General features: G+C 45.4%; 1 protein-coding gene across 1 annotated transcript; it reads right to left on the minus strand.

Moving 5' to 3' along the window:
* Positions 1 to 1778: 1778 nt before the first annotated feature.
* On the minus strand, positions 1779 to 26023 carry LOC105433370 (protein groucho-like). Its single transcript, XM_089083533.1, has 12 exons — positions 25532 to 26023; positions 17423 to 17520; positions 16711 to 16774; positions 14777 to 14821; positions 13226 to 13363; positions 11104 to 11383; positions 9409 to 9434; positions 6204 to 6359; positions 5132 to 5730; positions 4306 to 4581; positions 3571 to 4174; positions 1779 to 2714 (listed from the first exon to the last, which is right to left on the minus strand). The coding sequence occupies exons 1-12, from the start codon at positions 25598 to 25600 to the stop codon at positions 2604 to 2606; spliced, it is 2466 nt and encodes an 821-aa protein (XP_088939659.1). The 5' UTR covers positions 25601 to 26023; the 3' UTR covers positions 1779 to 2603.

The following is a 26023-nucleotide window of genomic DNA, read 5'->3' on the forward strand; positions in this document are numbered from 1 at the left end:
CAGAAGTGAGGAAGCGGGGGAAAGAGAGATAGAGGAATAGAGAGGGATGGACGTGCGTTTATTAGTGTCCAATTGTGCCGAGGAGAAGGGTGGGGGGGAGGAGAGAGGGGGTCAGCGCGAAAGCGAGCGCGTGAACTTGCTCATTTGCGTGCCTGTTAATTTGTCGCGTTGCGTGCGCGCCGCGCAGAGAGTTGCCGGCGAGGACGTGACGGGCAGAGGGAAAATTAGCTCTTTGTGTATGAGTGCCACCAACTGTTGGATCGCATACTGCGCTAGGTCGGGCGCCGGCGACGATAATGGTGACGATGACGGTGCAAGATGTGGAATAATCGTCGCGCAATAATCTTCAGATCGCGCGACGAAGATTTTAGCGTTCGTTTCCCCGTTAAGACTTTCGCAGGAATAGATAGAGCGAAAGGGAATATATTGCTAAAAGGCGATGCAAAATTGTAACGGAACGATTATACAGTCGATTGTTGTTGTGCGTTATTGTCGCGGGCATTATTTTATAGGCTGTCGCGCGTAATGCGATGCGATAAGTTTACGCACGCGAATAATCCGGCGCGAATAAACTGCGGTAATACGCTTCGCGCGTAATCTGCCGTTGCTCGTCGTCGAATTAACCGTAATAACCGACGCATTTAGCCGCGATATACAAATCTCGCGGCTCCAACAGTCGCCACCACCACCGCCACCACCTCCTCCTCTTTCTCCTCTTCGTCGTCCTCCTCCTCTTCCTCCCATCGTCGCATTCACCAATCCTCTTTTCGCGTCATTCCTGCACCGCATTCGCGCGCGCGCAACATATGATTATCATGCAAATACGACCGGCAAAACCCGCGTAAAACCACACACGTTTTCTCTCTCTCTCTCTCTCTCCCTTTTATCCCCTCCGTCATCGCAGCCTCACCCTTCCTGACTTTATTCCTCCCCCGTTACGGCCAACCCCTGGTGCCCCCTGCCCCACCTACTTCTCCCGAAGCGACCGTCACCCGTGGTCACATATGCAAAACGTGCCACTATTATAATAACATTACGCCGATGAACCTTCCATTGAATGTGTGCATACATGGCCTCGCTAATTATACGTTGGGTGGCGCGACTCGCGTAAATTCGCGATGCGATACGAAGGCGTAAATACAATCGTTTTGAATTCGGCAATGCTCGGCGCGTACATTTTTCTCTTCTTTCTCTCTCTTTTTGGACTTTTTGTTTTTCCATACCCGTATACACCGGAGTGCGCGCGCGTAGGAGATCGAGCTCGCCCCGATTTGTTTTCATGACAATCACGAAACCGTCAGCACGCTGCCCGTGCGAGCGGCGGTGACTGCTCTTCTTTTTTTTTTTTGTTTTTTATCGGCGAAATAGTGTCGTAATTTTCATGACGATCCGCCGCTGCCCGCGTTGTGCCCCGGCACATACAACTAAATATTGTTGATGTCTCTTTTTTGCGCTAACAACATTCGCGTGGATGGAGTAACGAGTGGTCCTTGTTTTTTATTTCCACCGACACCTGCCCGCTGTGTGCGCAGCCCCGATTTTTATCGGCGTGCCGGCCACTAATCATTTTGTTTTTAACAGAGCGACAGGTCATCTCGCTGTTTCGCCACCCTCTTTCTCCCTATTACTAAATTTTCACGTTTTCCTGGATGCAGAATTACATTGATGCGTTAAGAGAAAAAAATAGTAGTGGCAAAAAATACTTTTTTTTTTTAAGAAGTATAGGGATGTAGCAGTATTTTAGGAAGGATATATTAAACAAGGATGATAGCCAGTCGTGATTATCGTATTGTACCATTTATTTGATCGATCCTCACATCTGACTTTTCATGAATTTCTTAATCTTGAAATATTTACAATCGTCACATCTGTCATCTCGCTCTTACGGTGTAGTAGAAAAATATCACGGTATACTTAAAACTTGTTATTTACAAAATGTACAGATAAGAGAGATACGAATAATCACAATCAAAGAGCGATCGTGCGTGCCAAGCGAAACGGATCGTAATCTAATAGGATGTACATGCTAAACAGTTAGAAATTGAACCTGTGAACGCAACTTCCTTGTTCCGGAAATTTTGAAAAAAATTTGCAAAATTTTATTAACACCTTTTATTAGCAACCTTATTTTATAACATTTGTCAATCTTCGTGGCGATTCTTATATTCATGAAAGACAACATGTTTTTATTCAATTGCAATCTGACAAACTCGCGCTATAAATATATATAAATTTATTATCGATTTTTTAAAAAAATTTGAAAAAGTTTTTTTCTGCAAAACCTTCCAGTTTTGTAAAATAATCTCGTTAAATAATATGACATGACGTCTTTATACTTATTTACGTTTGAAATGTCAAAAATAAATATTTATTTTCTTTTTTTTTAAATCAATCATTAAAATCCGAATCAATCGTGTCCGTTTCGTGGCCCGGCCTTGCGTTGACGATCTCCCTTTTTCAACGAGCGAGTAACAACAGCGATAACAAAAAGAACCAACAACGGTATCACATCATCCGTCGTAACACTTTCGAAAGAGCTCTTGACGAGCGCTCTGTTTCCAGGGAATGGCCAGTTGATAGCCTCTCGTACAGCGTTATACGTTTCACGTGTATACAATCTCATAGACGGTGGCCTTCTTGTCGCCAGAACCAGTGACGATGTACTTGTCGTCCGTCGATATATCGCAACTGAGTACCGATGAGGTTTCCTTCGCCTGTAAATATAATCGACAAACATATCGTCGAGTGAGCGCCGCGATAACAGTTACACTAGAACTGCCTGCTTGCACGGAGAAACAGAGAAGGAAAGAAGAAGAAGAGAAAAAGAGCGAAAGAAAGTGAGAAATAAAGAGAAGGAAAAAAAAGAAAGCTAAGATAGGCTGTTTTAAAAACTTGGAGAGCATCGCTCGCTCGCTCGCTCGCTCGTTCGTTTTATGAAACGTCAAAAAAAATATAAATATATTTACGAGCCGCCTCGCAGATATCTATTATTATTATTATTGTGCCACTTCGAATTCTGCTCGATAACGAAATCGCGCGCGCTCAGTGATTATTCATAAGCTTTATAAATCAGCTTTTTTTTCATTTATCAAGTCATGACTCGATGGCTCGTTTATATCGTGTAATTATATAGTGTTCCTTAATGAGCTGTTTCGCGTTCGTCCCCGACACCTCGTCTCGCCGTCTTGTCTCAGGCGCGTAACATCGTACTTATTTCTCGCGTGAAAGGTGCGAACGTAATTTGTGTAATTTGCACCCGCCGGACTTGTAATAAGCGCAGATGGCTACGGAATTTAAATGTCACCGACTGCATTCTTGCATTCGTATCCTTTTAATGTATTATCAAAACAACTTCGATTCGTTCGATAAATTAAATCGATTCGAAACAAATTAAAGACACTCGAGTCCTCGTTCTCGCGCGATTCTCCCGTGCCAAGAAAAATGATTAGGATATTTAAGTGGTATCGCGGTCACGTTATTACGCGCGAGGGTTCTCCTTCGTTCGCGCTTATCGACGAAGGAGAAGCGAGAAGCGATGAAGGGAGATTGTAGCTGAGTTAGCACACCAACCTGGAATATCGATGCTCCGTAAGGTGTACGCCAAGCGTTCAGTAGATTATCCTTCCCCGTGGAAACGAACCATTTGCCACTCGAGGCAAACCTCAACGATAGCACGCAGGACTCGTGCAGGTGAAGCTGATACTTGTCCGTCTTTGTTGCGTGTAATACCTCGACGTGTGAATTCTCCATTCCGACTGCCAGCCATTCGCCAGTGGGACAAAATCCAAGTGAGAATATTTGCGAATTAAAGTCATGTTGTTGCAATTGCCTGCCCTCGCGAAGGTCCCAGGAGCGAACGGTGTTGTCGAGGCCTCCCGTCCAAAGCTTCGATCCATCGGCAGAAATATCGATGCACGACGCTCCGTCGGTATGTCCTTGGAACTGCCTGACCAAGGTCTGATTCTGCAAGTCCCATACCGCGATGTTGCCGTCGCTGCAGCAGCTGAAGCAAACCTTCGAGTCGGGCGAGATCGCCAGAGCATAGCACGCGGGCGCCGATGAAGTCAACTCCGCCTTGATTCTGGGTGTGGGACTCGCCAAGTCCCAAATACTCAGTTGACTGGCTTCGCCACCTACTATCAACGTCCTACCGTCTGGAAGTAACTTCACCGATCTGCGTCAGAGAGGCAGTCGGAGCGAAACCGCTTTTAGCACAGCCGTTTGCGCAAAACGGGAAATGCACGTTTATCGTTTAACGTGTTTTTTTGCATTTTTACCTCCTCACGATCGACGATCCTTACTCACCTAATGTAGTTGTCACGTTGAAGACAGTCAAGTTGTGAGACAGGCTTTACGTCGTTTGCATTCGTCTGGCCGATGTCCCAAACTTTGACGCAGCCTTTGCCACCGGTATAAACGTGCTTGGTTGGATTCGAGATTGTTACCGCACAGACTACTTCGCCATGTTCGAGGGTATTAATCTGACGCGCGAAGCGCGGAATCCCTACGCCACCGAGGGCGTCCTGCGGAAACGGCACCGGCTGGACCTGTCCGTCGCTCATCACGTGGTAGCTGTATGCACTGCGAAATCCCGTCCCGTAACGATCACGATAAGTCTCTCAATATCCGATGTCAATTATTATTTATTATTAACTTAAGTTTTATTTCAGACCAGATTTACGCTTGACCGATTCATTCCAGTCTCGTGACTCAGAGTCTTATTTGTTACAAGAAACTCATATCTAATCTTTAATCAATTTTATCCTACTTTTTTTTTGATTATCTTGAGTTATTACTAATTACTAAAAAAATAGTTCAAGTACCTAAAATTTGACACAGATCTGAAAATTCTCTTTGTCTCAGGCCATTAATTATGTAGGACGTTTAAATTGATTATCATATAAAAAATTTTTGCAGTATTATATTATCATGTTTAAATAATTCTAAATCTAGATGATCAAATCAAATCAATTTTTAGATCTGTATCTGGCCAAATTTTTACTTTTAGTAAAAATTTCTTTTCTTGTGGTCTATGGAAAAATAAAAAATTTCTAAACAGCCGAAATCTTCGTCAATGAATATTCAGAAGCGTTAGAAAGTTCGATCGGTTGAGGTGGCTTTGGGTACTCACGGTTTCCCTCCTTGCGGAGCGATCGAAGTCCTCAGGGATACATGGGGATCGTACAATTGTTGCAAAGCGGCGGGAGGTCTTGGTGTCGCATAGCCGTTGTAGGTCATCACGTCGACATGCGGATGCTGGCCATGCGCTACCGGCGCCAGATTGTGCGGCGGTGGCAGGCCAGGTGGCGGATAATGCAACGAACTCGGATAAGCGGCCGCAGGTGGTGGTATCGAGCTCGATGGCATCGACGGGCCTTGCAAGTGCTTCCCCGAGCCTGATGACTTTATGCCGCCGATCGCCGCCGCCGTTGCTACAGATGTCGGCGTGAACGACTTCGAGATTGGCGTCGCCGGCTTCTCGCGTTCCTCCATCTTCTTGGCTGACGGCGTACTCGCGTTGCTGCTCGTGCCGCTTCTGGGCGAGTGCGGCGTCGTTATCAACTCCTTCTTCCCTATGGTCTGCACGCCGGCAGCCCCCATCGACGGCACCGAGGAAATTTTGTCGAGGCCGTTTTCGCGCGGCGACGTCACGCCATTCATCACTGGGCTAGGCGGACCGTCGCTCGCGTCATCCACAACTAAATCCTGATCGCTCTTCTCGCCGTCACTCTGTGCGAAAAGAACACCGATGATCGCGCGTGATTAAGTCTCTCATCCCTCGAGTAATTTTTTAACGGCGTCACAATCGATTACAGCGTGATGTCAATCTACCGAATCATCCCACATTGCTGTTTCGTTACCGCTCACGGAGAAATGATCGAAAATATTGATTTTAATCAGAAATTTTTCGAAAGAGCGTGTCAGCGAACAAAGTAAGATAAAGTCAAAAGAAAAAAACAAATGTTCCTCGTGTAAAGATTGTTGAAACTGAAGAGAAGTAAACAGAGCGATTTCATAGATCGATGTTACTTACGTCTCAAAGATTAACGATCACTGGATGATCATTATCATCATTTTACCACAATAAAGAAGTGCTACTCGAGCAGTAGCGATTAATTAACTATGACGACTTGTTGCACAATTTGCCGCACGGTTGGAAAACGCACCGCGGCGAGATAATCTTTTTACCATTAGACACTTACATGTACCGCGTCCTTCTCGTGTTCCTTCTTCAACTTCTTCGCCGCGTGCATCGAGTGATCGTGATGATTCTGCGAGTGGTGAGAATGGTGAGTGTGGGTTGTCTCCGGCGGCGTGCGCGGCCGGTTGTACTTGTCGGCCGGCGATATCGAGCCCCGCTGTAAAACGCACGGTGGTGTAACGACGCCACTTTATTACGCACAAAGGGCGACGATAAATGATCGCGCCGCGTGTATCGCAATTTACATGCGCGATCGCCGCGAGGAAACGTCGGGCGAGTTCGAAATCGCGCGTGGCGGATCGTCGATATTTCAACTCCGACACACTCCGATGCAGACGGGGAAACCCCTCTTTTCCTTCAAGATAGAAAGCTCGCGTTCGCGATACGCCGATGTATAACCGAACACGCGATACGGGATGAAGATACGCGTCGTTCGAACGGATATATATGGGCTCCCCTTCCCCCCCCCCCTCTCCCGCCCGCGATCCCCTCGGTTAATCTCCCGCGGATATCGTTAATCTCGTTTAACAACAGACACCGCGCGGCAAGTACAGGCTGGAACAACGGATTAGCCACATATTCCCCGCGGCGCCGGCGAACGTGACAAAACCGTAATTACCGGCGTCGACGCGGGTTATTATCAATCGTCATGCGAGCGCGCGCGATAATCGATTTCGACTTACCCTACACTATCGCCCGCCCCCGATATCCGACTCGTCGCGAACATATTAAAACGTAACTTCCACCGGCGCAACTCGCGCCGGCGCGTCCGCGCGCCGATTTTTCATCTGTGACCGCCTTTCAATGAAATATCAATTTAACGCACCCGCCCGAAGAGCGTCGGTACGCGCGACGCGCACGTACGATGAAATTGCCGATGGTGTTGCACGAAATTTATTTATTTATTTATTTATTTATTTATTTATTTATTTATCTATCTATTAAACATTATTTATCAGACGCTCCGGAAAAAAAAAACCTCTCAAACGCAGCAGCAGTATACATTCGAAGATAAATATAGATAGGTAGAGATAGGATGAATTGCATGATGTAAATAGCAAACGAATGCAGAAAAAAAAAGTGTTCGCAGAACGAGCCTCGAGCAAGGATCGATGATCCGCAACAAAATGTCTGCTAATTAGCATAATTGCGGAGATGAGCGTGGACGTATGAGTGCCATAGAGCGCAAACACAGGGAAAGACGAGTTTTGCTGGCAAATCTAAAAGTTTGACCAGATACAAATCTGAAAATAATTTTGTCGGGTCTTCAAAATTATTATGTACGTGGTACAAAAATTGGTAGACGACCAAAAATTTTTGCAGTATTATTATCATATTTAAGCGTCCTACATGATAATTTTTTATGATCCAACAAAATTATTTTCAGATTTGTATTTGGTCAAATTTTTTTAGACTCGCCACTAAAAATTGTGTTCTCTCTGTGCACATACACAAACGCGTCGGAGAATTTACACGAGATCTAATATCAGAAGTCTCGGTAATAAATTCCCGCATGAATTTTTCCGCGCGAGAGGGGGGGGGTCAAGGGGGGAAATTGGCGGAAAAGTTGGCGCGCGAGTCCGCTTCGTCGGTCAATCTGTAATGGGGCATAACGGGATTCGAGAGAGAAATATGCGTGGGTAAACGAGTATCGGCGAAAGAGGAAGGAGGAGAGAAACGGATGAAGGAATGAAAACGAAAAGGAAGAAGTGCGGTGTGTGCATCGTGCGATCCAGCTGTGAAAACCGATAATGATTATAGAATGGGCGCGCATCGACGTGACGCAACGCGAAGCGCCGTAGAATGGAAGGGCGGAGGGACAAAAGGGGAGAAAAAGAGGCACGATCACGCGGCGCGAGAGGACGGTCGGGCCCCGGGAAAAGTGGTGCCCCGACCGTCGGGGGGGAAGAGGCAGACGGGCGGGAAGAGAAGAAAATAGAATGACGAGAGGGCGGAATGAGAGGGCGTCGATGGGCGTTTCGCGGTCTCGCGATGATTACAGGCTCGGCAAACCCATAATACAAGATACACCCCTCCCTCTTGCCCGACGTTATTCTTTCTCGCCTTCGTTTTTACGCCGAGCATGGCTGGCGCGCCGGGATTCGTTCTCGGCTACGAGACACAGAAAGGAAGAACGGCGCACATCCGCCGTTTTTGAGATGTAATCCCCCGAATTAAGCGACGGTTTACCTCCGCGCGCGACGAAGCTCCGTCGCACATTCTGCTGTGTTCGCGCGGGAGAAAAATCACGAGTGCGAGTGGAACTCGGCTTCTCCAGAAGTCCTCGCGATTGAGGGAAGAAAGAAATCGGGGGAGGGGGTTGACTCGAAATTATGCAAATAGCTCGTTGGTGAAGTGACGCTGTCGTCCTCTTCTTCTCCCTTTCTCGCCACTTCACGTCTCGTGCCCCCCGCGCGCCCCCCCGTAGAGCCGGTCGAAAGTATAAATTGCAATATGCAGCACGCACTCGTACGCGAAGTACGTTGAAGCGGCGCTCGTTGCACTCTTGACGCGCGCGCGAGTCAAGTTACACGTGCGTAATGTGCGTGTAATACACGAGGCCACGATGAGTGCCATTCGGTCGAGTGCACGTTGTACAAGCCGTACGCGTTTTCACGTTATATATACCGTCGCTTTTGCAAAACACGACGAATAGACCTCCACGAACGTTTCGTTAACTTTCGGAAGGTTTCTCCTTCGTCTTGTCCGAAATTGAAATTTTTCCAGCAGCGCGATACGCAACGTTCACGATAAATAATTTTAATTAACTTGATGGAAATTCGATTCGACTTACATGTACATATCTATTAAATTTTTGTGTTTTGAGTTAGTCGTTGAAATAACGACGTGCCAATATTAAGGAATGTTATACGGGAAGAATGGTTTTGCAAAAGTATTTAAAAATTTAGCTAGATCTAAATTATTTGGGTTGGTCATTAAAATAATTATATTAAGTACGACAATAATATGGTAAAAATTTTTTATTTCGTAACAATCAATATGTTCCACTTAGTTATTTTGATTGACCTAACAAAAATTATTTTCAGATTTTAGTTACTTCAGCAAAGTTATTCTTTCCTATATACGACCTTCTTATCAAAATAAGAAACAGTCGCATTCCCGATGAGGACAAGATTTTTGAGATTCACGATGCATGCATGGCGACTTAAATAACTCGTAATAAAATGGAAAGGGGTGTTACTTACGTGTCTGTCATCCGCTGAACTTAGACCTGAAAGCAAACGGATGAGCATATGAGTGATACATGCTACAAAGCGGTGTGTGCCTGAAACACAGGTTACCGCGTGAATATATTAGAGATCGCTATAAACGTGTATAAACGTGTGTGCCTGGGCGATAAGATACGGAGGAATCGCGCAAGTATATCGAGAACGATCGAACGTCGAGTATCGATAAAATGTTAATAACACGCTGCGTCGTGAAACGACGGTCAGTAGCCATAGAGGAGGGGGAAACTTGGGGGTGGAGGATGAGACGGAAGGGCCCGGGTGGTACCCATATAAATGATCTTCATGCATATTTATGCGCGCTTTTCGCTGAAAACCGCCGCTGGCGCGTCCGCTAACAGGGTGACGCAAACACGCTCGCTCCGTCGAAAGCGGATACCCGTAATAAAGCGCTTTGAACATTTCCCGATGAGAGAAAAAGGGTGGGTCTCGTCAAAAGTCTCGCCTACATACATATTATATAAATATATATATATATATATATATATATATATATATATGCTTTAAATATGTATAAATAATAAATATATTAAAAAAACATGTATATGTGTTTATCGACATTCCCGCTGATCTTCGTTAATGTGTCGTGATGATGGGCAGATGGTTGATTCTCCCGCGGGAATATACGCCAAAATCAAAGCTTAAACATCGAAATAATCGTGCGCACTTGGGCGCATTTTTATTCGGATAAAACTGCGATGTTAAAAATTTTCAGTTATATAATTATGTTATCCTTTCCCTCTCCCTTTTTCTCTTAGACGCACGCAATACCAATACACAAGCATATCGAAATTTTCATAATACTGGTATATGCATGACTTTCCGGTATAATAAGGGATTATGTATATACATTGAATATATTATTGAATGTTAATGTTATCAAATAAATCGGATTTGGAGTCTACTCATGATGTATATTTTACAAAGGAAATTAAGCGAACGAAATAAGGCATATGAAATGGGAACTTTATAATTAATCTTAATCACGTTACTATTTCTTCCTAAATTTACAAGAGAAATTTTAGGTTTGTTTATTTCGAGTTTTGCACTGCCAAAAAGGAAAGCAGAAATTTTAATTTTATATGTTAATGCTTCAATTATTGCTTCAATAATATAATATGATAATGATATTGTTATAATATTGCTATGATACCGGTATAATATCAAAAGTTATATGTATATCGATTTTATCTGTGTTTATATCAATCAATTTTTTTTATTTCGGTTATTACATAAAATTGAAAAATATTATCATGCAAACAATATTGTTTATATAAGTTTCAATCGTTAAATCGAGCATGCACAAAGAATGTTGTTCTTTGTCAATTTTTCCATTTTTTTATTCACGAGATGAGATAATAATCGTGTCGATTGGAAAAAAACAGAAATGCAAGCTAGAAAGATCAACGCAACGCGTTGATTTTATGCAAATCGTATAAAATTAAACGGTGAAAAATACTTATTGCAACGAATAATAATAATATAACAATTTCGACGGGATAAAAAGTGATGGAAAATAATTCTGAATTTAGAAATTTAGAAATTCATGGAATCACGAGGATGGGAGCGAGAAACAACGTCATCGGGTCATCCGGCATAGCGACGCGATTGTGTGGCCGCATATCAAAGATATCGGGAGTACAATCGACTTACCGCCATTGCTCTTGAGATCGTCCGGTTGACCACGGTGGATGTCCGGCTTGACGAGCATCGACAGGGAATGCGCAGCGGCGGTCGTGCTGGGGGCCGCGGCTGCCGCCCCAGGCGTCAATCCGAGGCCGAGCAAAGCCGCGGACGCGGAAGTCGGTACCGGAAGCCCGGCAGCTGGCCCCAATCCGGGAAGTCCAGGTAGACCCGGATGAGCCATCGCCGTTCCAGGTGGTATTTGCTGGGCGTGCACTTGTTGAAGGAATCGCATGTCTGGCCTCTGTTGCTGTAACCATGCATGCGAAATAACGTTCGCATAAATCGTATCTGCGGATATGTGCGTGTGATTTTGTCGATTATGTGTGCGAAAATTTTCAAGAATTAGGGATGATGATGGGCTACGAAATTGAGCTCGAAAAATTCGCTACGTCGCAAAGATGCGTTATTATATAAAATAAAATAGCGAGCGGTCTTGGGGAGAGGAAGACGGGTAAAGGGGGGCAGACGATAATTCAACGTGATTTTGGTTTAGAATAAAATCTCTGGCTGCAGTATCGCGACTGGAGGATGATGTTAAAAAAATATACCGCCTCAAAATGCCCGCATCAGAACGAAACTCGCGCGTTATCTCCGATCGCTAGATTGAAAAATCGCGCGACCCTCACGGCGGACGCGCCGGTGCACGTCGAAAATCGCGGCGTTCGTTTCCGGCGCGTGAAACGAAACGTAATAGTCCCAAACGAGGTTTAACGCGCCGTGAATAATACGCGCAACGCGTGTGGCACGGAAAGGGAAGAGAAGGAAAGAGAAAGAGATAGAGAAGGATCGGAGAACTCCGCGACCGCATCATCGCGTTTCGCCCGAGGGAGTGAGAGGGAGAAAGATGGAAGAGGGTTAGAGGAGAGGGGAGGGGGAAACAGGGGATGGAGGACTATACGTTCCTCGTGCAGTGTTATTAAACGAAATATTGATTCAACCTCTGTTTACCGAATAATACATATTCATGAGGGTTAGCGCTTCTGTCTATTTGCCTTCATCGTCCCTTCGGTCTGCGCCGCACCCTTTCCCTCCGCGCCGCGCGCGCGGCGTTTTGTGTGCCACCAATCCGCTTCTCCCCATCGTACTTTCCCCATCGTGCGAGTCCCTTCGCCACGAACCCCTCTCGCGACAGCCCGTAACATACTAGCACGCTAATTATATTTTGCGTATATATAAAGCGACGCGCGTCGCGTAATGACAGATTGGTGAGATTGCGGTGTATACCGTGATGACCTTATCCAAACGATCCATTTTTTTTTTAAATCGTTCTCGCCAAAGATGTTTCGACGATTGGACGCATCTCGGTAAAATATTGCGAACGAATTACACTTACAATTTAATATGATTTATCGACTTCGCGAAATAAAAAAAATTATACAGGGAAAGAACGATTTTGCTATAAGATCTAAAAATTTGGCCACGAATATAAATCTGAAAAATAATTTTGTTGAACTATTAAAATTATTATAGGATGATTAATTATAATGATGATATTGATAAAAAAATTTTTTTTATATTCTAGCAATTTAAATGTCCTACATAATTATTTTGATAGCTCGATCAAATTATTTTTCAGATTCATATATCCAGCAAAACCGTTGGTCTTTCCATGTACAAGAGAAATTATTTTCGTCATGAGACAAACGTCGGTCGATAATTTCAAAGATAGTGATTTGAGGTTTAAACAAGAACGTTACGTTGATTCGTTCGCGTGAAAATTTGAGAGATAACCATCGACTTCTTTCGATGTACACGACCATTCTTGTTCCAACAATGGTATCTTGGGGAGCTGAGAAATTATTCGAGTCATGCGCGCGAGAATCAACTCGGAACCTAATTATACGCGACGCGTCTGCCGAATGTCAATCCCGCGTTTCGACCGTGTGCGCAATTACTCTTAACATCGCAGTCATGAAATAAAGAAAAACAGCCGACATGCCGTGAAAAACATAACGATCGTGGAACAATAACCGAAATAAAAGAATCATTTATTCCTGCCATATTTTTGTTGGAAAGTTTGGAAAATACCGAATAATTCGCCCGCACAATGTGTGTGTTTCTCTTTGTATTATAATATTTATGAACTTACCCCCATTATGCTGTTTAATTCAGTCATCGTAATCTGTTTTGCTCTTTCAACAGCAGTGGCAACTTGTTGTTGATGCTCTTGAGACAGAAATGGCAAAATTTGGCCGATAATGTTGCTCAGTCTCTTACATATTTCCGTCTGCAATGATACAAACATACGGTAAAAGATAAATAATAATTACGATAATAAATTGGAAAAATTATAAATATAATTTACTATATTTGATATGTTAATACAGAGAAAGGAACGGTCTTCCTGAATTAAAAAAACTTGGTCAGATTTAGATAAAATAATTTTTTGAGGCCATCAAAATTATTATGTAGAATACTTAATACTTAAATATGGTAATAATATTGCAAACATTTTTGATGTTCTAGCAACCACTCTGAATAAAAAAAATTACTTCTGTATCTAATCAAATTTCAAGACACTTCAGTAAAGTGTTCTTTCCATGTGCAATAACAATTTGATGATTTAATTTTTATTCTAAAAATACATAACAAAGAATGAGATTAATAAAAAGGCAAAAAAAAATTCCAAAAATGATTTATAAGATATTTCAAGTATTTTCGAGTATATATGTTTTGTAAGACGACAGCCTCGACGAACGAATTGAGAATTCTCAGAAACGAAATAGAATATGGAACGCATCGCGCACGCAGGAGTAATAGTAATAGTTTAAGTCCCAGTTGCGGTCTCGGTATTTACTCCCATCTCCCCCAGGGAAAGATGCGGGGAGGGGCACTTTGGCGGACGGAGGGACGCGTCGAGTGAGTAATGAAAGCGCGAGTTAGGCGATGACCGCCTAACGCTTCGTCGTTTTAAACGCGAGTAACGAGCGAGGCTGGCTACACACATTTCCGACCGGGAGGCGATCCGCTGTCAACGGGGCGTTTCTCTATTTTCGTCGCGTCCGCGCGACGACGACGACGACGACGACGACGACGACGACGACGACGACGACGACGACGACGACGACGACGACGACGACGACGACGACGACGACGACGACGCGGAGCGGTTACACGGCGCGCGTATTCCGAGAATAAGGCACTCGCGAGGCGTAGAGGCGCACGAAATAATGAGACGTATTTACGGAACCGAGCCCTCCTACCGGCGATTCGCCGTGAGAATCCCGAGATGCTTTCGCCGTTCTTTGAACCTGGCCCAACGACCGGTAGCGTCCATTCGCTGGACATTGAGTTATGAATAAGTAGACGGTCATAAATAGCGTGATAAACATAGATACGGACAGAAAAATCTATTTTATTTTGGATTCACGAAAGGACAGAAATTGATATCAATATCGGAAGATAAATAAAATATAGATAAAAAGTCGAAACTGACGAGATTATGATGTACAAATATAATAAAGATGTATAAAGGTACCTAGAAATAGAATGCAAATTTCTGTAATGTTGTATTCGAAAGATAAATCTGTTTTAATGTGTAAAAATTACGAATTGTAAAATGATAAAACGGCGCGGAAAAAACGAAATTAAGTTTTCTCTCGATGACAGGCGGAGATAAAAAATGGAATTTCAGACTTACTTGCTTGTGCATCTCCACGTTCAAGCCGTATGACATTTCATAGTACTGCAACAGAAGAATTATCCATGATACATTTCAGTAATTAACTGAGAAACTGATGTAATTAACAAATCTCCAGTGGTGTACGTTAATAATGAACTAAAAAAATATCAACGTAATCGACAAATATTTCTTAGAGGATGTTTCTTAAAGATTGCATTGCAAACCAGAGGATTCCCGCGAATTGCCCATCGAGCGATTCGAATGGAACTGTTTCAACTACAGTAACGTATTATTAATTACCATTAATCGCGATAACGTACTCCAATTCGCTGACTGCGAAGTGGATCGCGGTTGAAGTCGCAAAACGAGAACGCGAAACAGAAAGGAAGAGGGAGGATGGAGGGAGAGAGAGAGAGAGAGAGAGAGAGAGAGAGAGAGAGAGAGAGAGAGAAAGATAAAGTGAGCAACGCGCGCGCAGGTGAGAAATACGAGACGAGGAGGTGAACGCGCGTGTAAACGCGCGCAGCGACCAGGTTACAGGTTCTTAATTTTACGGGCCATTAGCCCGGTAATTACTCGGGCGAATTAATTGCGCTTGTAAGTAAGTTATTTCACTCGGGAGATAGACGGGAGGAGAGAGAGAGAGAGAGAGAGAGAGAGAGAGAGAGAGAGAGAGATATGGAGGTGGTGGCAGAGAGAAAAGGATAGAATGCCTGAATACCGAGAGGAATGGAGGCTGTCGAGATCGGTCGACTGCAGCGGCAACAGCATCGACCATTGGCACAACTCTTTCCCCCGGGGGCAACGGCGTTACGGCGTTACGGCGAGAGGAGCAACATCCTTAACGCGTGTTAACGAGGCTAGCGTCGCGCATCGGCGCGACGGCGACGGCAGCGGCAGCGACGAGGGGTGGAGGGCGGGAGGACAGAGAAAGGGAGCATTCGTATCAAATGGACTAAAGCAGAGATTAATTGCGTTTAAACTAGTGGCCCGCGTTCGCCGCCTCCGCGCCAATTAGGTCGACGAGAGTACGCGGCGAATTAAAACGGTAACGATAAATCGACCGGGTTGTACCGAGCCGTAAAACTCCTCGCAGCGATGCCGTGTTTTCGATTTAATTACCGCGACGCCCTCGATAAACAGGTAAATAACGGAACTGGACAACACGTTGCGGATGCCGCGTGATCTCGAGATTCGTTGGCAATTTGTAAAATTGCGGTTAGAAAATCACGAGTTTATCTTCAATCTAATTTAACGTTATCTCTCCGATCGTTCCTCCGATCCTTCGGTCGGGAGAAGAAATTTCAGATCGGCGCGCGGGGATACTTTTCTCCCTCTCGTGGCTTCTCGAAAGTTCATAAATAACTTCTCCGTCGCGTCCGTTCCTTTTTCTTTTTCTCTTCGGTTGTCACGTCGTGGGAGAGCGCGGATGGTGGGCCGATCGCGAATGTGAAGAGCATAGGGTATGAGGCGCTCGAATATTAACGAGCCGTAGACCGCCGTCGTCGTAGTCGCCGCCGTGACCTAACAGCATATTACTTCGTTCATTAAACGTGCGAGACAGCTGCGCCCGTGCGACCGTTGTAGACTAATTCGATGAGAGCCACTGGCTCTTAGAGTCATTAGCTATGCACGAGCGCATACATACATATACATGTATCTGTAGTATATCTGACTATGCGCGGCGTAACGAGCCAATGTAAAGCCCGACCCCGGCTCCGACTTGGAGGATGCAATTAATGCTAAGAAGCCGAGGTGGTTTAGCGGTCGAGCGAGCATGATTATTCTGGATACGAAAGATGGGGGAGGAAGAGAGAGAGAGAGAGAGAGAGAGAGAGAGAGAGAGGGAGAGAAGGAGGGAAAGGAACACGGAGGCAAGAGGCAGTCGAGGGAAACATTACGACGTCTAACCGGCACGTCTAACTTTACGACGCAGCAATGATTGCACTTACCATCACGTAGTGTCGCTGAACCTCGATCTTCTCGTTAGCCAGTTTGTCCATCTCTAGCTTCAACCTGCGGAAAGAAAGAGAGAAGCTAACGCGTGAAATGCATGCGAAAACACAGTCGAGTCGTCTCTGGGTTGACTCGGGTCGAGAAGGGGAGAGAGAGAGAGAGAGAGAGAGAGAGGGGGGGGGCGGGAAGACAAGAGACCGCGAAAACCGCATTCGCTCTCCTTTCTCTCTCTTTTCGCGAATAGAATATGTGCCGTACGTGGTGAGCGAAAAGAAGGGGAAAAAAAAAAAAAAAAAAAAAAAGAGGAAAAGGAAGAGCCGTCCGTCGGACAACGAGAAAAGTTTCGATCCGCGCGCGCTACTGAAAAATGCAAGACTTGTCTTCCCTGGTGTTCGTGAAACTCGAGAAGCTCGAGTTCGTGTATTCGCGAGCTGCCATTACGTATCTGTCGTGCAACTACGTTTGCAGGATATAGCATGCACTCCGAGCGCGCAGCTGCGCCCGTTCCCAGACCTTTTTTTCTTTTCCACAAGCGCGCAATACGCGCGACTCGCTGCGATCCTTAGGCGCGCGTTTCCGCGTCGGACGGAAAAAAAGAAAAGAGAGGAGAGAAGAACCGAACGTCGCGAATAGGAAAGTGCCTCCTTCTTCCCCTCCCGCGCTCCAGGATGCGACGTCAAGAAGCGCGTGACCGTCGATTATACTCACGAGTGGTACTGCGCTTGTAGGAAGTTGAACTCCTCTTTGATCCTGTCGCAGGACTCGGCGACCGTAAACTTGAACGATGAACTGGCTTGCGGTGGGCCCTGCGGACAAAAGAAAAACGTGAGAAACTATACGTTAGTCGCGTCTAGCCAGTGTGATATGTATCAATCGATCCGTGTCCCAGAAACGTCGTCAGATCGATCGATCACCAGCCCCTGAGATCATCCTCTACCTCTCGTCTCGAATAATTAACTCCGTACAGCTGTTCGACCGCGAAAGGGCAGGGGTGGGCGCCGCGCGAGCGAAAGTGATACGAGGTCCGCGGTAGATTGGAGCACATGAGGGGAGCAGGATGGCGAGGAAAGACGAGAGTAGATGTAGGCGCACACGTATATAGAACGCGTGTACGCGTGATTACACGAGACTGAGTAGGATCTGTGTACGATCGGCAATAGTCGGTTATCATCTCCCAGTCCGAGAGAGTTGTACAACAGCACAGCTTTCTCTCTCTCTCTCTCTCTCTCTCTCTCTTATGCGCGCGCGCGCGGAGAGAGAGAGAGCAAGTGTTAATTACATGTTTGCGGTGTCCGCGAGGATTACACGCTACAACCGAAACTATGAACCGCCTAGGTTCTGTCGCGTATGAATACGCGCGGACATGTGCGCACGTGTGTGTCCATGCATATATTCGCATAAATATATATATATATATATATATATATATATTGTTAACAATCTTCCATACGCGCGACATCGTATCCTTTGGCGGAGGATCTGTAGATTACAATAGCGACGGTTGATTTGTTGACGGCACCATGCGGGATTAACGGTTTGTTCGACCTCTCTGTGCAAGCCAATGACATACGTTGAACTTAATAATGAATGAATGAATGAATGAATGAATGAATACTTGACTCGAAATAATAAGCGCAATGTTTCAAGGCGTCGTCGTTCTTGGGGGGAAAGATTAAAGGTTGCCCGACCTCTTGTCAATGAGAACGATGCATAACGCGCGTGTCTCGCCAGTGTGGTCGAAGATTGTGAATCAAAATTAAATTCTCGAAACTGGATGAAGAGGACACACGACAATGGCAGAGGCGAGCGTGAGAAGAAAGGAATTCGGTAGGAAGGAAGGAAGGAAGATAGGTGATAGGTAGGTAGGTAGATAGGTAGGTAGGTAGATAGGTAGGTAGGTAGGTAGGTAGGTAGGTAGGTAGGTAGGTAGGTAGGTAGGTAGGAAGGTAGGTAGATAGGTAGGTAGGTAGGTAGGTAGGTAGGTAGATAGGTAGGTAGGTAGGTAGGTAGATAGGTAGGTAGGTAGGTAGGTAGGTAGGTAGATAGGTAGTTAGGTAGGTAGGCAGGCAGAGAGGAAACGGATAGTCGGATGGAGGTTGCGGTGAGAGGAAGAGAGGAATTGCGGATAGAAGAGGAGGAAGGGAACGGGTGGCCAAAGGTGACCACGACGAGGGAAGTTGTGGTTTTCGTGGTCGCCGTGGTTGCGGCTTAGGCAAATTGAGATAGTTCGCAAACCACCGACCAGCTGACCTGGCCGTCACGCCAGGATGCGCCAGGATGGCACATGCCATGCGCTACACGCCACGTCATCTCTCTCTCTCTCTCTCTCTCTCTCTCTCTCTCTCTCTCTCTCTCTCTGTCTCTGTCTGTCTCTCTTTCTCTTTTCCTCTTGCGAGGCTCTAGCCGAGATCCTGATGTTCTCGTAACAGCGTCTGCCGTATCGCTTCCCATCATTCATAAGCCTTTTCTATCCGTGAGATGAATTAAATCATTGGCATTGTAGTGCCGATGCCGATATCGATGCTGATTCCGGTGATATCGCAAGCGCGATCGAGCACCACTGGCAGCCGAGCAAACAGCACTGTATCGTATTTGTGTGCTTAGCCCGGCAAATGTTAGCCAGCATATCACTTATGGTGCTTGTTGAGCGAGGGTGATGGTCGATAGTTTCCGTAGCGATGGGCGGCGAGAAGGGTGAAGAGAGCTTCGCTCGCTCTCTCGTAGCGGTAGAGGTACTCCGACGTTCGCATCAGTTTAGCGCCGATTCGACGACGTGGACACGAACGAACGAACGAACGAACGAACGAACGAACATACATACGTACGTACGAACAAACGAGCGAGCGAACGAACACGAACGCATATGTCATGTTTGTCCATCCGTCCATATAGAGCCGTGTTTGTCCTTGCCTCTCGCTGTTTGAAGAACGTCGGGATCCCGGTCTGTGCAAACTCCTCATTATTGTGAACAGTGTACACGGGGCATAAACGCGCGTGCGCGCTCGCTCGGCCCGCCTGAAGTTACACGTGTCAAGTCGCGCGTCACGTGCGCGCACACGATCGCAATATCTTTCTTTTCTCCTCCTTTTTTTTTTTTCCTTCACTTGACGGGAGCAAAACGCGGCGCGTTGGCCCGCGCGACAAAAACGATCGTCCGGCACCGAGAGCAAAAAGAGTCACGGAATGTCGAGAAAAAATTTTCAAGATTCCGCCCGCGGCGTTTCTCGCGTGCTTAATCCCCTTTCGTCAAGATTTCTTTTACGACCGATTACAGCTCACGTTAACACGCGGTCTTTTAAAATGATGTATGCTACGCCTAAATACGTTTGCGAGAGATAACGCGGCAATTTAGAAATATGTTATGGTTAAACTAACGACCATAATTAAGTCAGTCTGATTACATCATCTATAACGCATATGGCAAAACGTTTCTTATTTACCATGGCGTCATCGATCGTTTAATTACATTTATGAAATCATTCACTATTAATATTATATCTCAAAGTTGACATTAAACATTTAAAAAAAATTGTCATGAGAGCGACAAAAGTTTGAACGATTAGGCGAGCATTTAATATTTCTTATCTGACAATTCTGGGTCTTAAATTGGAAGATGTCGACAATCAAATCACTCGAGTCGAGTTACGGGCTCGGGCACGGAAACGTTTTTCCAGATTGATTAGCGACGATTAATTAAATAGTTAAATAGACACCTCCACGAAGATTCGTCATTAACATTTCGATGGTAGAAATCTTCACGCTCGACAAATCCCTCCGTTATTAATTAATTATAGACTCGATAATGAAAGATATAATTTTTACACCTTGACACGATAGTCAGACGCAGCAAAAATCAAAGACATACGACGTCAAAAGAAAAAAAAAACCCTCGTAAAAAAAGCATGATGAAGAAAAAGATTAGCCATGAATAAATAAAGATGTAGATAGAAGCAATATTAAAACTGCTTCTTTTTTGCATAGAGAGACTTTGTTAACTGTGCACAATTTTCAATTATAGCTTTCAGATTTAAAAATTCTCAATACGGCATTTTTTTCTTTTTTTTTATATCCAAAATGCAATCTACAGCGCAATTAGATATGTAAGCACTTGCGTCACATTTTTGGAAAATAAGTACAATTGAAAAAATTATGGCTTATCATGTATCTATCACAATTTTTATTAATAAAATTTTTAATATAATTTATAATAAAATTTATTAATATAGTTTTTTATAGTATCAATTAATTTTTATAGTATCAACTTGAAATATAATTCAGCAACTTGATATCTATTTTACTATTCGCAAATCTGAAAAATAGTGATCTGATCTCTCTATTCCAAATACTTTCCTTTGATCGAAAAAAGTATTTCGGAAATGTACCGTCTTTTCGTCGTGAAAATGTATGTACGAACAAATGATAATCGGCTTAACTAAGATTACTATAAGCTTCATATCTTTAAATACGAGGCTTCAAAGGTCCTCGATTCGATTTAGGCAATAGATCTAATTTCTATGGGATAGTCGTTTCAAGGGACGCGAGATTGTGGATTTAAAGGACACGATGATATATACCACAAAAGTTCGATGTGTACGTGTGTGTGTACGTGTGTGTGTACGCGTGTGTGTGTGTGTGTGTGTGTGTGTGTGTGTGTGTGTGTGTGTGTGTGTGTGTGTGTGTATGTGTACAAGAGGAAGGTGGGACAAGGAGTATCCGTTGAAACTTTCCGCCTGGGGTTTCGTAATGATCGACGGACCGGTTTGCCCGGAAATAATATTTGTACAGCTTGTACGTAAACAGCCCTGGCGGCCCTGCAGAGTGCCAATAACCACCGCCTATGTCAACTCGGTCAAGCACTGGAGCATCGACGACGACGACGACGACGACGACGACGACGACGACGACGACGACGACGACGACGACGACGACGACGACGACGACGACGACGACGACGACGACGACGACGACGACGACGACGACGATGACGACGACAGTCATGATACCAATCCCGCGCGAAGATCGAAAGCCTTGGTAGAACGATGACAACGACGATGACGATGACCCGCGAGAGCATCGAGTCAGTCTTCCGATCGCGATCAGATAAGCAACGAGGAATCTTTACGTTATTCTCGTCTCTCTTTGCGACTTACATCACGCGACGCGAATTAATCAAGAGCGCGTCGGACGGGCGTTCCCCGATAATCAATAAATTCGTTACCAACATGTAAATACGTGACACAATCCACGCGCGGATTACGTGTGATACTCTTCGAAAATCGAAGACGTTCCGTCGACATTTAATTGACTTCGCTTGCGTTGTGCGTGCACGCGATAATAAATTAAAATCGGTGAGTCGTTAAAAGTGTAATGCGCGTATTCCGCGTCATCTCGTTTGTCACAATTCTCATTGTCTGAGATTTTCAATATATGGATGAGTGAGTGTGAGAGAGAGTGAGAGAGAGAAAGAGAGAGAGAGAGAGAGAGAGAGAGAGAGAGAGAAGAGAGATAGAAGACGATGTGGCCAACTGTTTGCACGTGACGAGATTTATAATGCTCGCGCCAATTGCACGTAACACGCTTCGCTCATTCCGCGGTGTAATTCATCGCGGTGTAATTACCAATGCATATTGCGGTTCTGCGGAAGCGCGCGCGCGCGCGCGCGCGAGCGAGCCTGCGGTCCGCAAATTTCGTGGTACGCGCACGATATATCAGCGGTATCTCTCCTCTTCTCTTTCTTTCTCTCTCTCTCTCTCTCTCTCTCTCTCTCTCTGTTCTCTCTCTCATCTCAATTTCAATTTTGTCCCCGTCTCCTCTCGTCGCGCCGACAAATAATTACAATCGGAGATCGGTCTATGTCGTCGCTGAACGGCGGGACGGTAATGAGATCGTCGCTCGCGAAATATATAAGCATAGAAAAAAAAAAAAAAAAAAGAAAGAAAAAAAGACAAAAGGTATACAAGCTAAAGTACGTTCCGCCTTTTACATTTATAATGCGAAGAAATGTAAGTATACCTTTTTACCTTTTGGTTAAATTAACCGATGTACACATAATCGTCCGACTAATCCTACTTTCTCCGGATTTATCCGAAAAGCAGGTCGTCTAATGCGGTACTCATTTAACGTACTCGTGCACGTGCGGAGATAACGACGGGATACAAGGTTAATAGTTTGAGAAAAATGTGCTCGATGATGAAAGATCAACCGCGAAGTCTCGATATATCTGGCGCGCATTTATTTTCGCATTAGCCTCGGAGAGAACGCGTTCTCTCGGGAGGACGATTCGATGTCGGCGACGGAATCGAGTGGCGAACTCCCGTTCTAGCATCGACGCGCGTTTTTTTTTCTTCTTCGCCACATGTCCATTTTTTCCATTTGACTTTTTTTTTTTTTTTTTTCATTTGTCGCCCCGCTTTTCTGGACGGGCGCGGGTAATCGTCGGAGCCGCCGTGTGCGTGATGGCAGCTACAGATATGACGCAATTGCGGATACCGGGCGCGGGCGGTTCCGCCGCGGCCCTCCCCTGCCTCCCCCGCGCCATATATAGATATATAGATTTATTTTCGTCGTTCGCGTACGAGCTTTTCCGCTTCGGTTCGCCGGGTGTTTACAGTCGAATGAAAATTTGCTCGGCAGCCAAATATTTTTCCGTCGTCGCTCGACTCTGTCCGCGCGCGGTCCGCGCTTCACTCTCGTCCTCCTCCTCCTCATTCTATAGTCTCCTCTCTTCATATAACATAGGTCAATCTCATCTGGCGTGTATTTATACACGGGTGCGCCTAGACATTTAGCGCGGAACCTGTGCGTGCGTGCGTGCGTGCGTGCGTGCGTGCGTGCGTGCGTGCGTGCGTGCGTGCGTGCGTGCGTGCGTGCGTGCGTGCGTGCGTGCGTGCGTGCGTGCGTGCGTGCGTGCGTGCGTGCGTGCGTGCGTGCGTGCGTGCGTGCGTGCGTGCGTGCGTGCGTGCGTGACAATGAGGGCGCGGAGCTATCAGGCATCGCTCGAGGGAGGGTGACGGAAATCGGTAGAAAAATAAATAATTGCCGGAAAGAATTTATTGGTCTGAGCTCGGCGCGCCAGACTGTGTGTGGAAAACGTTGGCTCGCCGCCGCTACTTTTTAATTATCTCGTTAGTTCGCGGGAGTGACGTTGACAGTGGAGGAGAAATAATGCGATTCGTAGGTATGAGCGATGTGTATCTGTAATAACCGCTTGGAGGATAGATATCGGTCGATTAACTCGAAATAATCGCGGTTCATAGACATGTCAGATGCGATAAAGGAAATAAAAGGAAAAGGAAGAAAAAAAAAAAACATAATTTTCTTCGCGACTGATCGTAGTGGATAGATACAAATAGATTAATCTATCTCTATAATTGAGCTTCCCGCAAGTCCAGGAAGGATGAGGAAAAGTACGTCTATAGAATAAATACACTAAAAGCGTAAAAAAGACACGAAAGAGCGAATGCAAGAGTGCGACACACACGCAGTTCTTCATGCGGATATATACGCTCATTCGCGGATCTTTAGAAATTAATATCTCATTAATTACCGCGAGACAGAGACGGAGAGATAGGGAGAAAATCGCAAAATGATAGAAGACTTTTCTATTCGATATAACCTGCTCTACTGGCTCACGGAAGATATTTCATTAATTATGGGACACCTTGTATATATACATTATCATTCATAAATTCCCGGACACTCCTTAAAATGAAACGTACATTCCTAATTTTCTTTATTTTGACAACTATAACAGTAATTTGGTTTTACCTAACTGTAAAACAAGACAAAAATATCTGTCGTTGATTGATGTGCCGCTTGGAAAGCTTACAATTTTCTTTTTAGTTTCAAAGTGTTCGGGATTTCATGTATGACAGTGTATATGTTACGCATGAAGTGAGAAGCAAAATGGTAAAAGCAACAATAATAATCAACGGCGACCTTCGTGTCGCAATGTAATCGTATTACTCGATCTTGAAAAGATTCAAAGAATTCACGCTACGAGCATAATGGAATAGATGAGACGTCCAGAGAGGATTACGAAGGGGGACCCCGTGATTCCCCAAAGAAACGCTCGAACATTCATGGCGTAGCCTAACGGGACTACGAGCAGGTAGAAAAAAGGAAAAACGATCGACGAGAAAAAAAACGAGACGAAATGAGATGGAATTTTTGGGAACATTTTGACTACTGGGGTGGTTTGATCCGTTTCGCTTCTTCCGTCGTTTCTTGCGCGCATAATCTTTATAGCGTTCGCGTATGGACTTTACTCTCCGTTTAGCACATAGATAACGTAAATTACGCGAGACACAAGACTTTTATCTTATCGTCTGTCCTTCGATAATCGCGCTTCCTTCAAAGTCAATTTCGAGTTGATTTTCTATCAAGTTCGTCATCGCTCATCGCAGCTTTCGATGATTTTCGAGTATCTCTTGTAAACAAATCTCAGATTAAAATCCTATCTAAATAAAGGGAGAAATATTGGAGAGCGTCCATCATCTTTTTCGAAGGGCACTTAACGAAAATTCCTTACGGTTCTGAAAAATCATTTCAGGACGCGCTCATACGAAACATCCAATTGACACGAAAATATCCAAGGAACGTACAAAGAACGTCGATAATCTCCAAAGAGTGACTCGCTCCTAATTTCGCAAGTGACGAATTAAGAGCGTCGGACGCGTACGAGAAGTCGAGCGCGCCAAGACTCGTCTCGGGGAGGCCTCGCTTTCGGGGGAGAGGCCGTCCCGGTGTTTTCCCGCGTCGCGCCCGAGACGTCTCGTCCCGGAGGAGACAAAAATGGTGAAAATTTTTCGTACGTACCGGGTGTCGGGCCGCGGCCGCCACGGCCACCGCCGCCGCCGCCGCGTTCATCCCGGCGCTGGGGTACATGGTTAAGTAATCCTCGGAACTTCTCTTTCTCTCTTTTTCTCTTTACGTTGCGCGCGCGCGCGCATAAACACACAACATACACACAAACATATACACACGCGTCACTACCGCGCCTCGTGAAAAGCGGTACTCTCGCCGTCGCACATCACAGCCGTGAAGACGGGCGGACGGACGCGCGAGCGGAGCGGTCAATTCACCCTGGCGCACTCACGTCCCGCGTTAGCGGCGCGGGGCATCCGTACGAAACTGCAGATAGTTATGCACGTGGGGCGTCCGCGAGTCGCGCATGAGTACGACGTGTACGACGCGGGAATGCACAGTGAGCCGACGGACGAGGTGTGACAACGAGGTGAGACGCAGATGCGCATTCGGCGGCGCGCGTGTGTTAACTGAACGGACCGCCGACGCCACCGTTGACGTCGC

The sequence above is a fragment of the Pogonomyrmex barbatus genome, unplaced genomic scaffold (assembly GCF_055798465.1).
Source record: "Pogonomyrmex barbatus isolate J1 unplaced genomic scaffold, ASM5579846v1 scaffold7, whole genome shotgun sequence".
In the NCBI taxonomy this organism is placed as follows: domain Eukaryota; kingdom Metazoa; phylum Arthropoda; class Insecta; order Hymenoptera; family Formicidae; genus Pogonomyrmex; species Pogonomyrmex barbatus.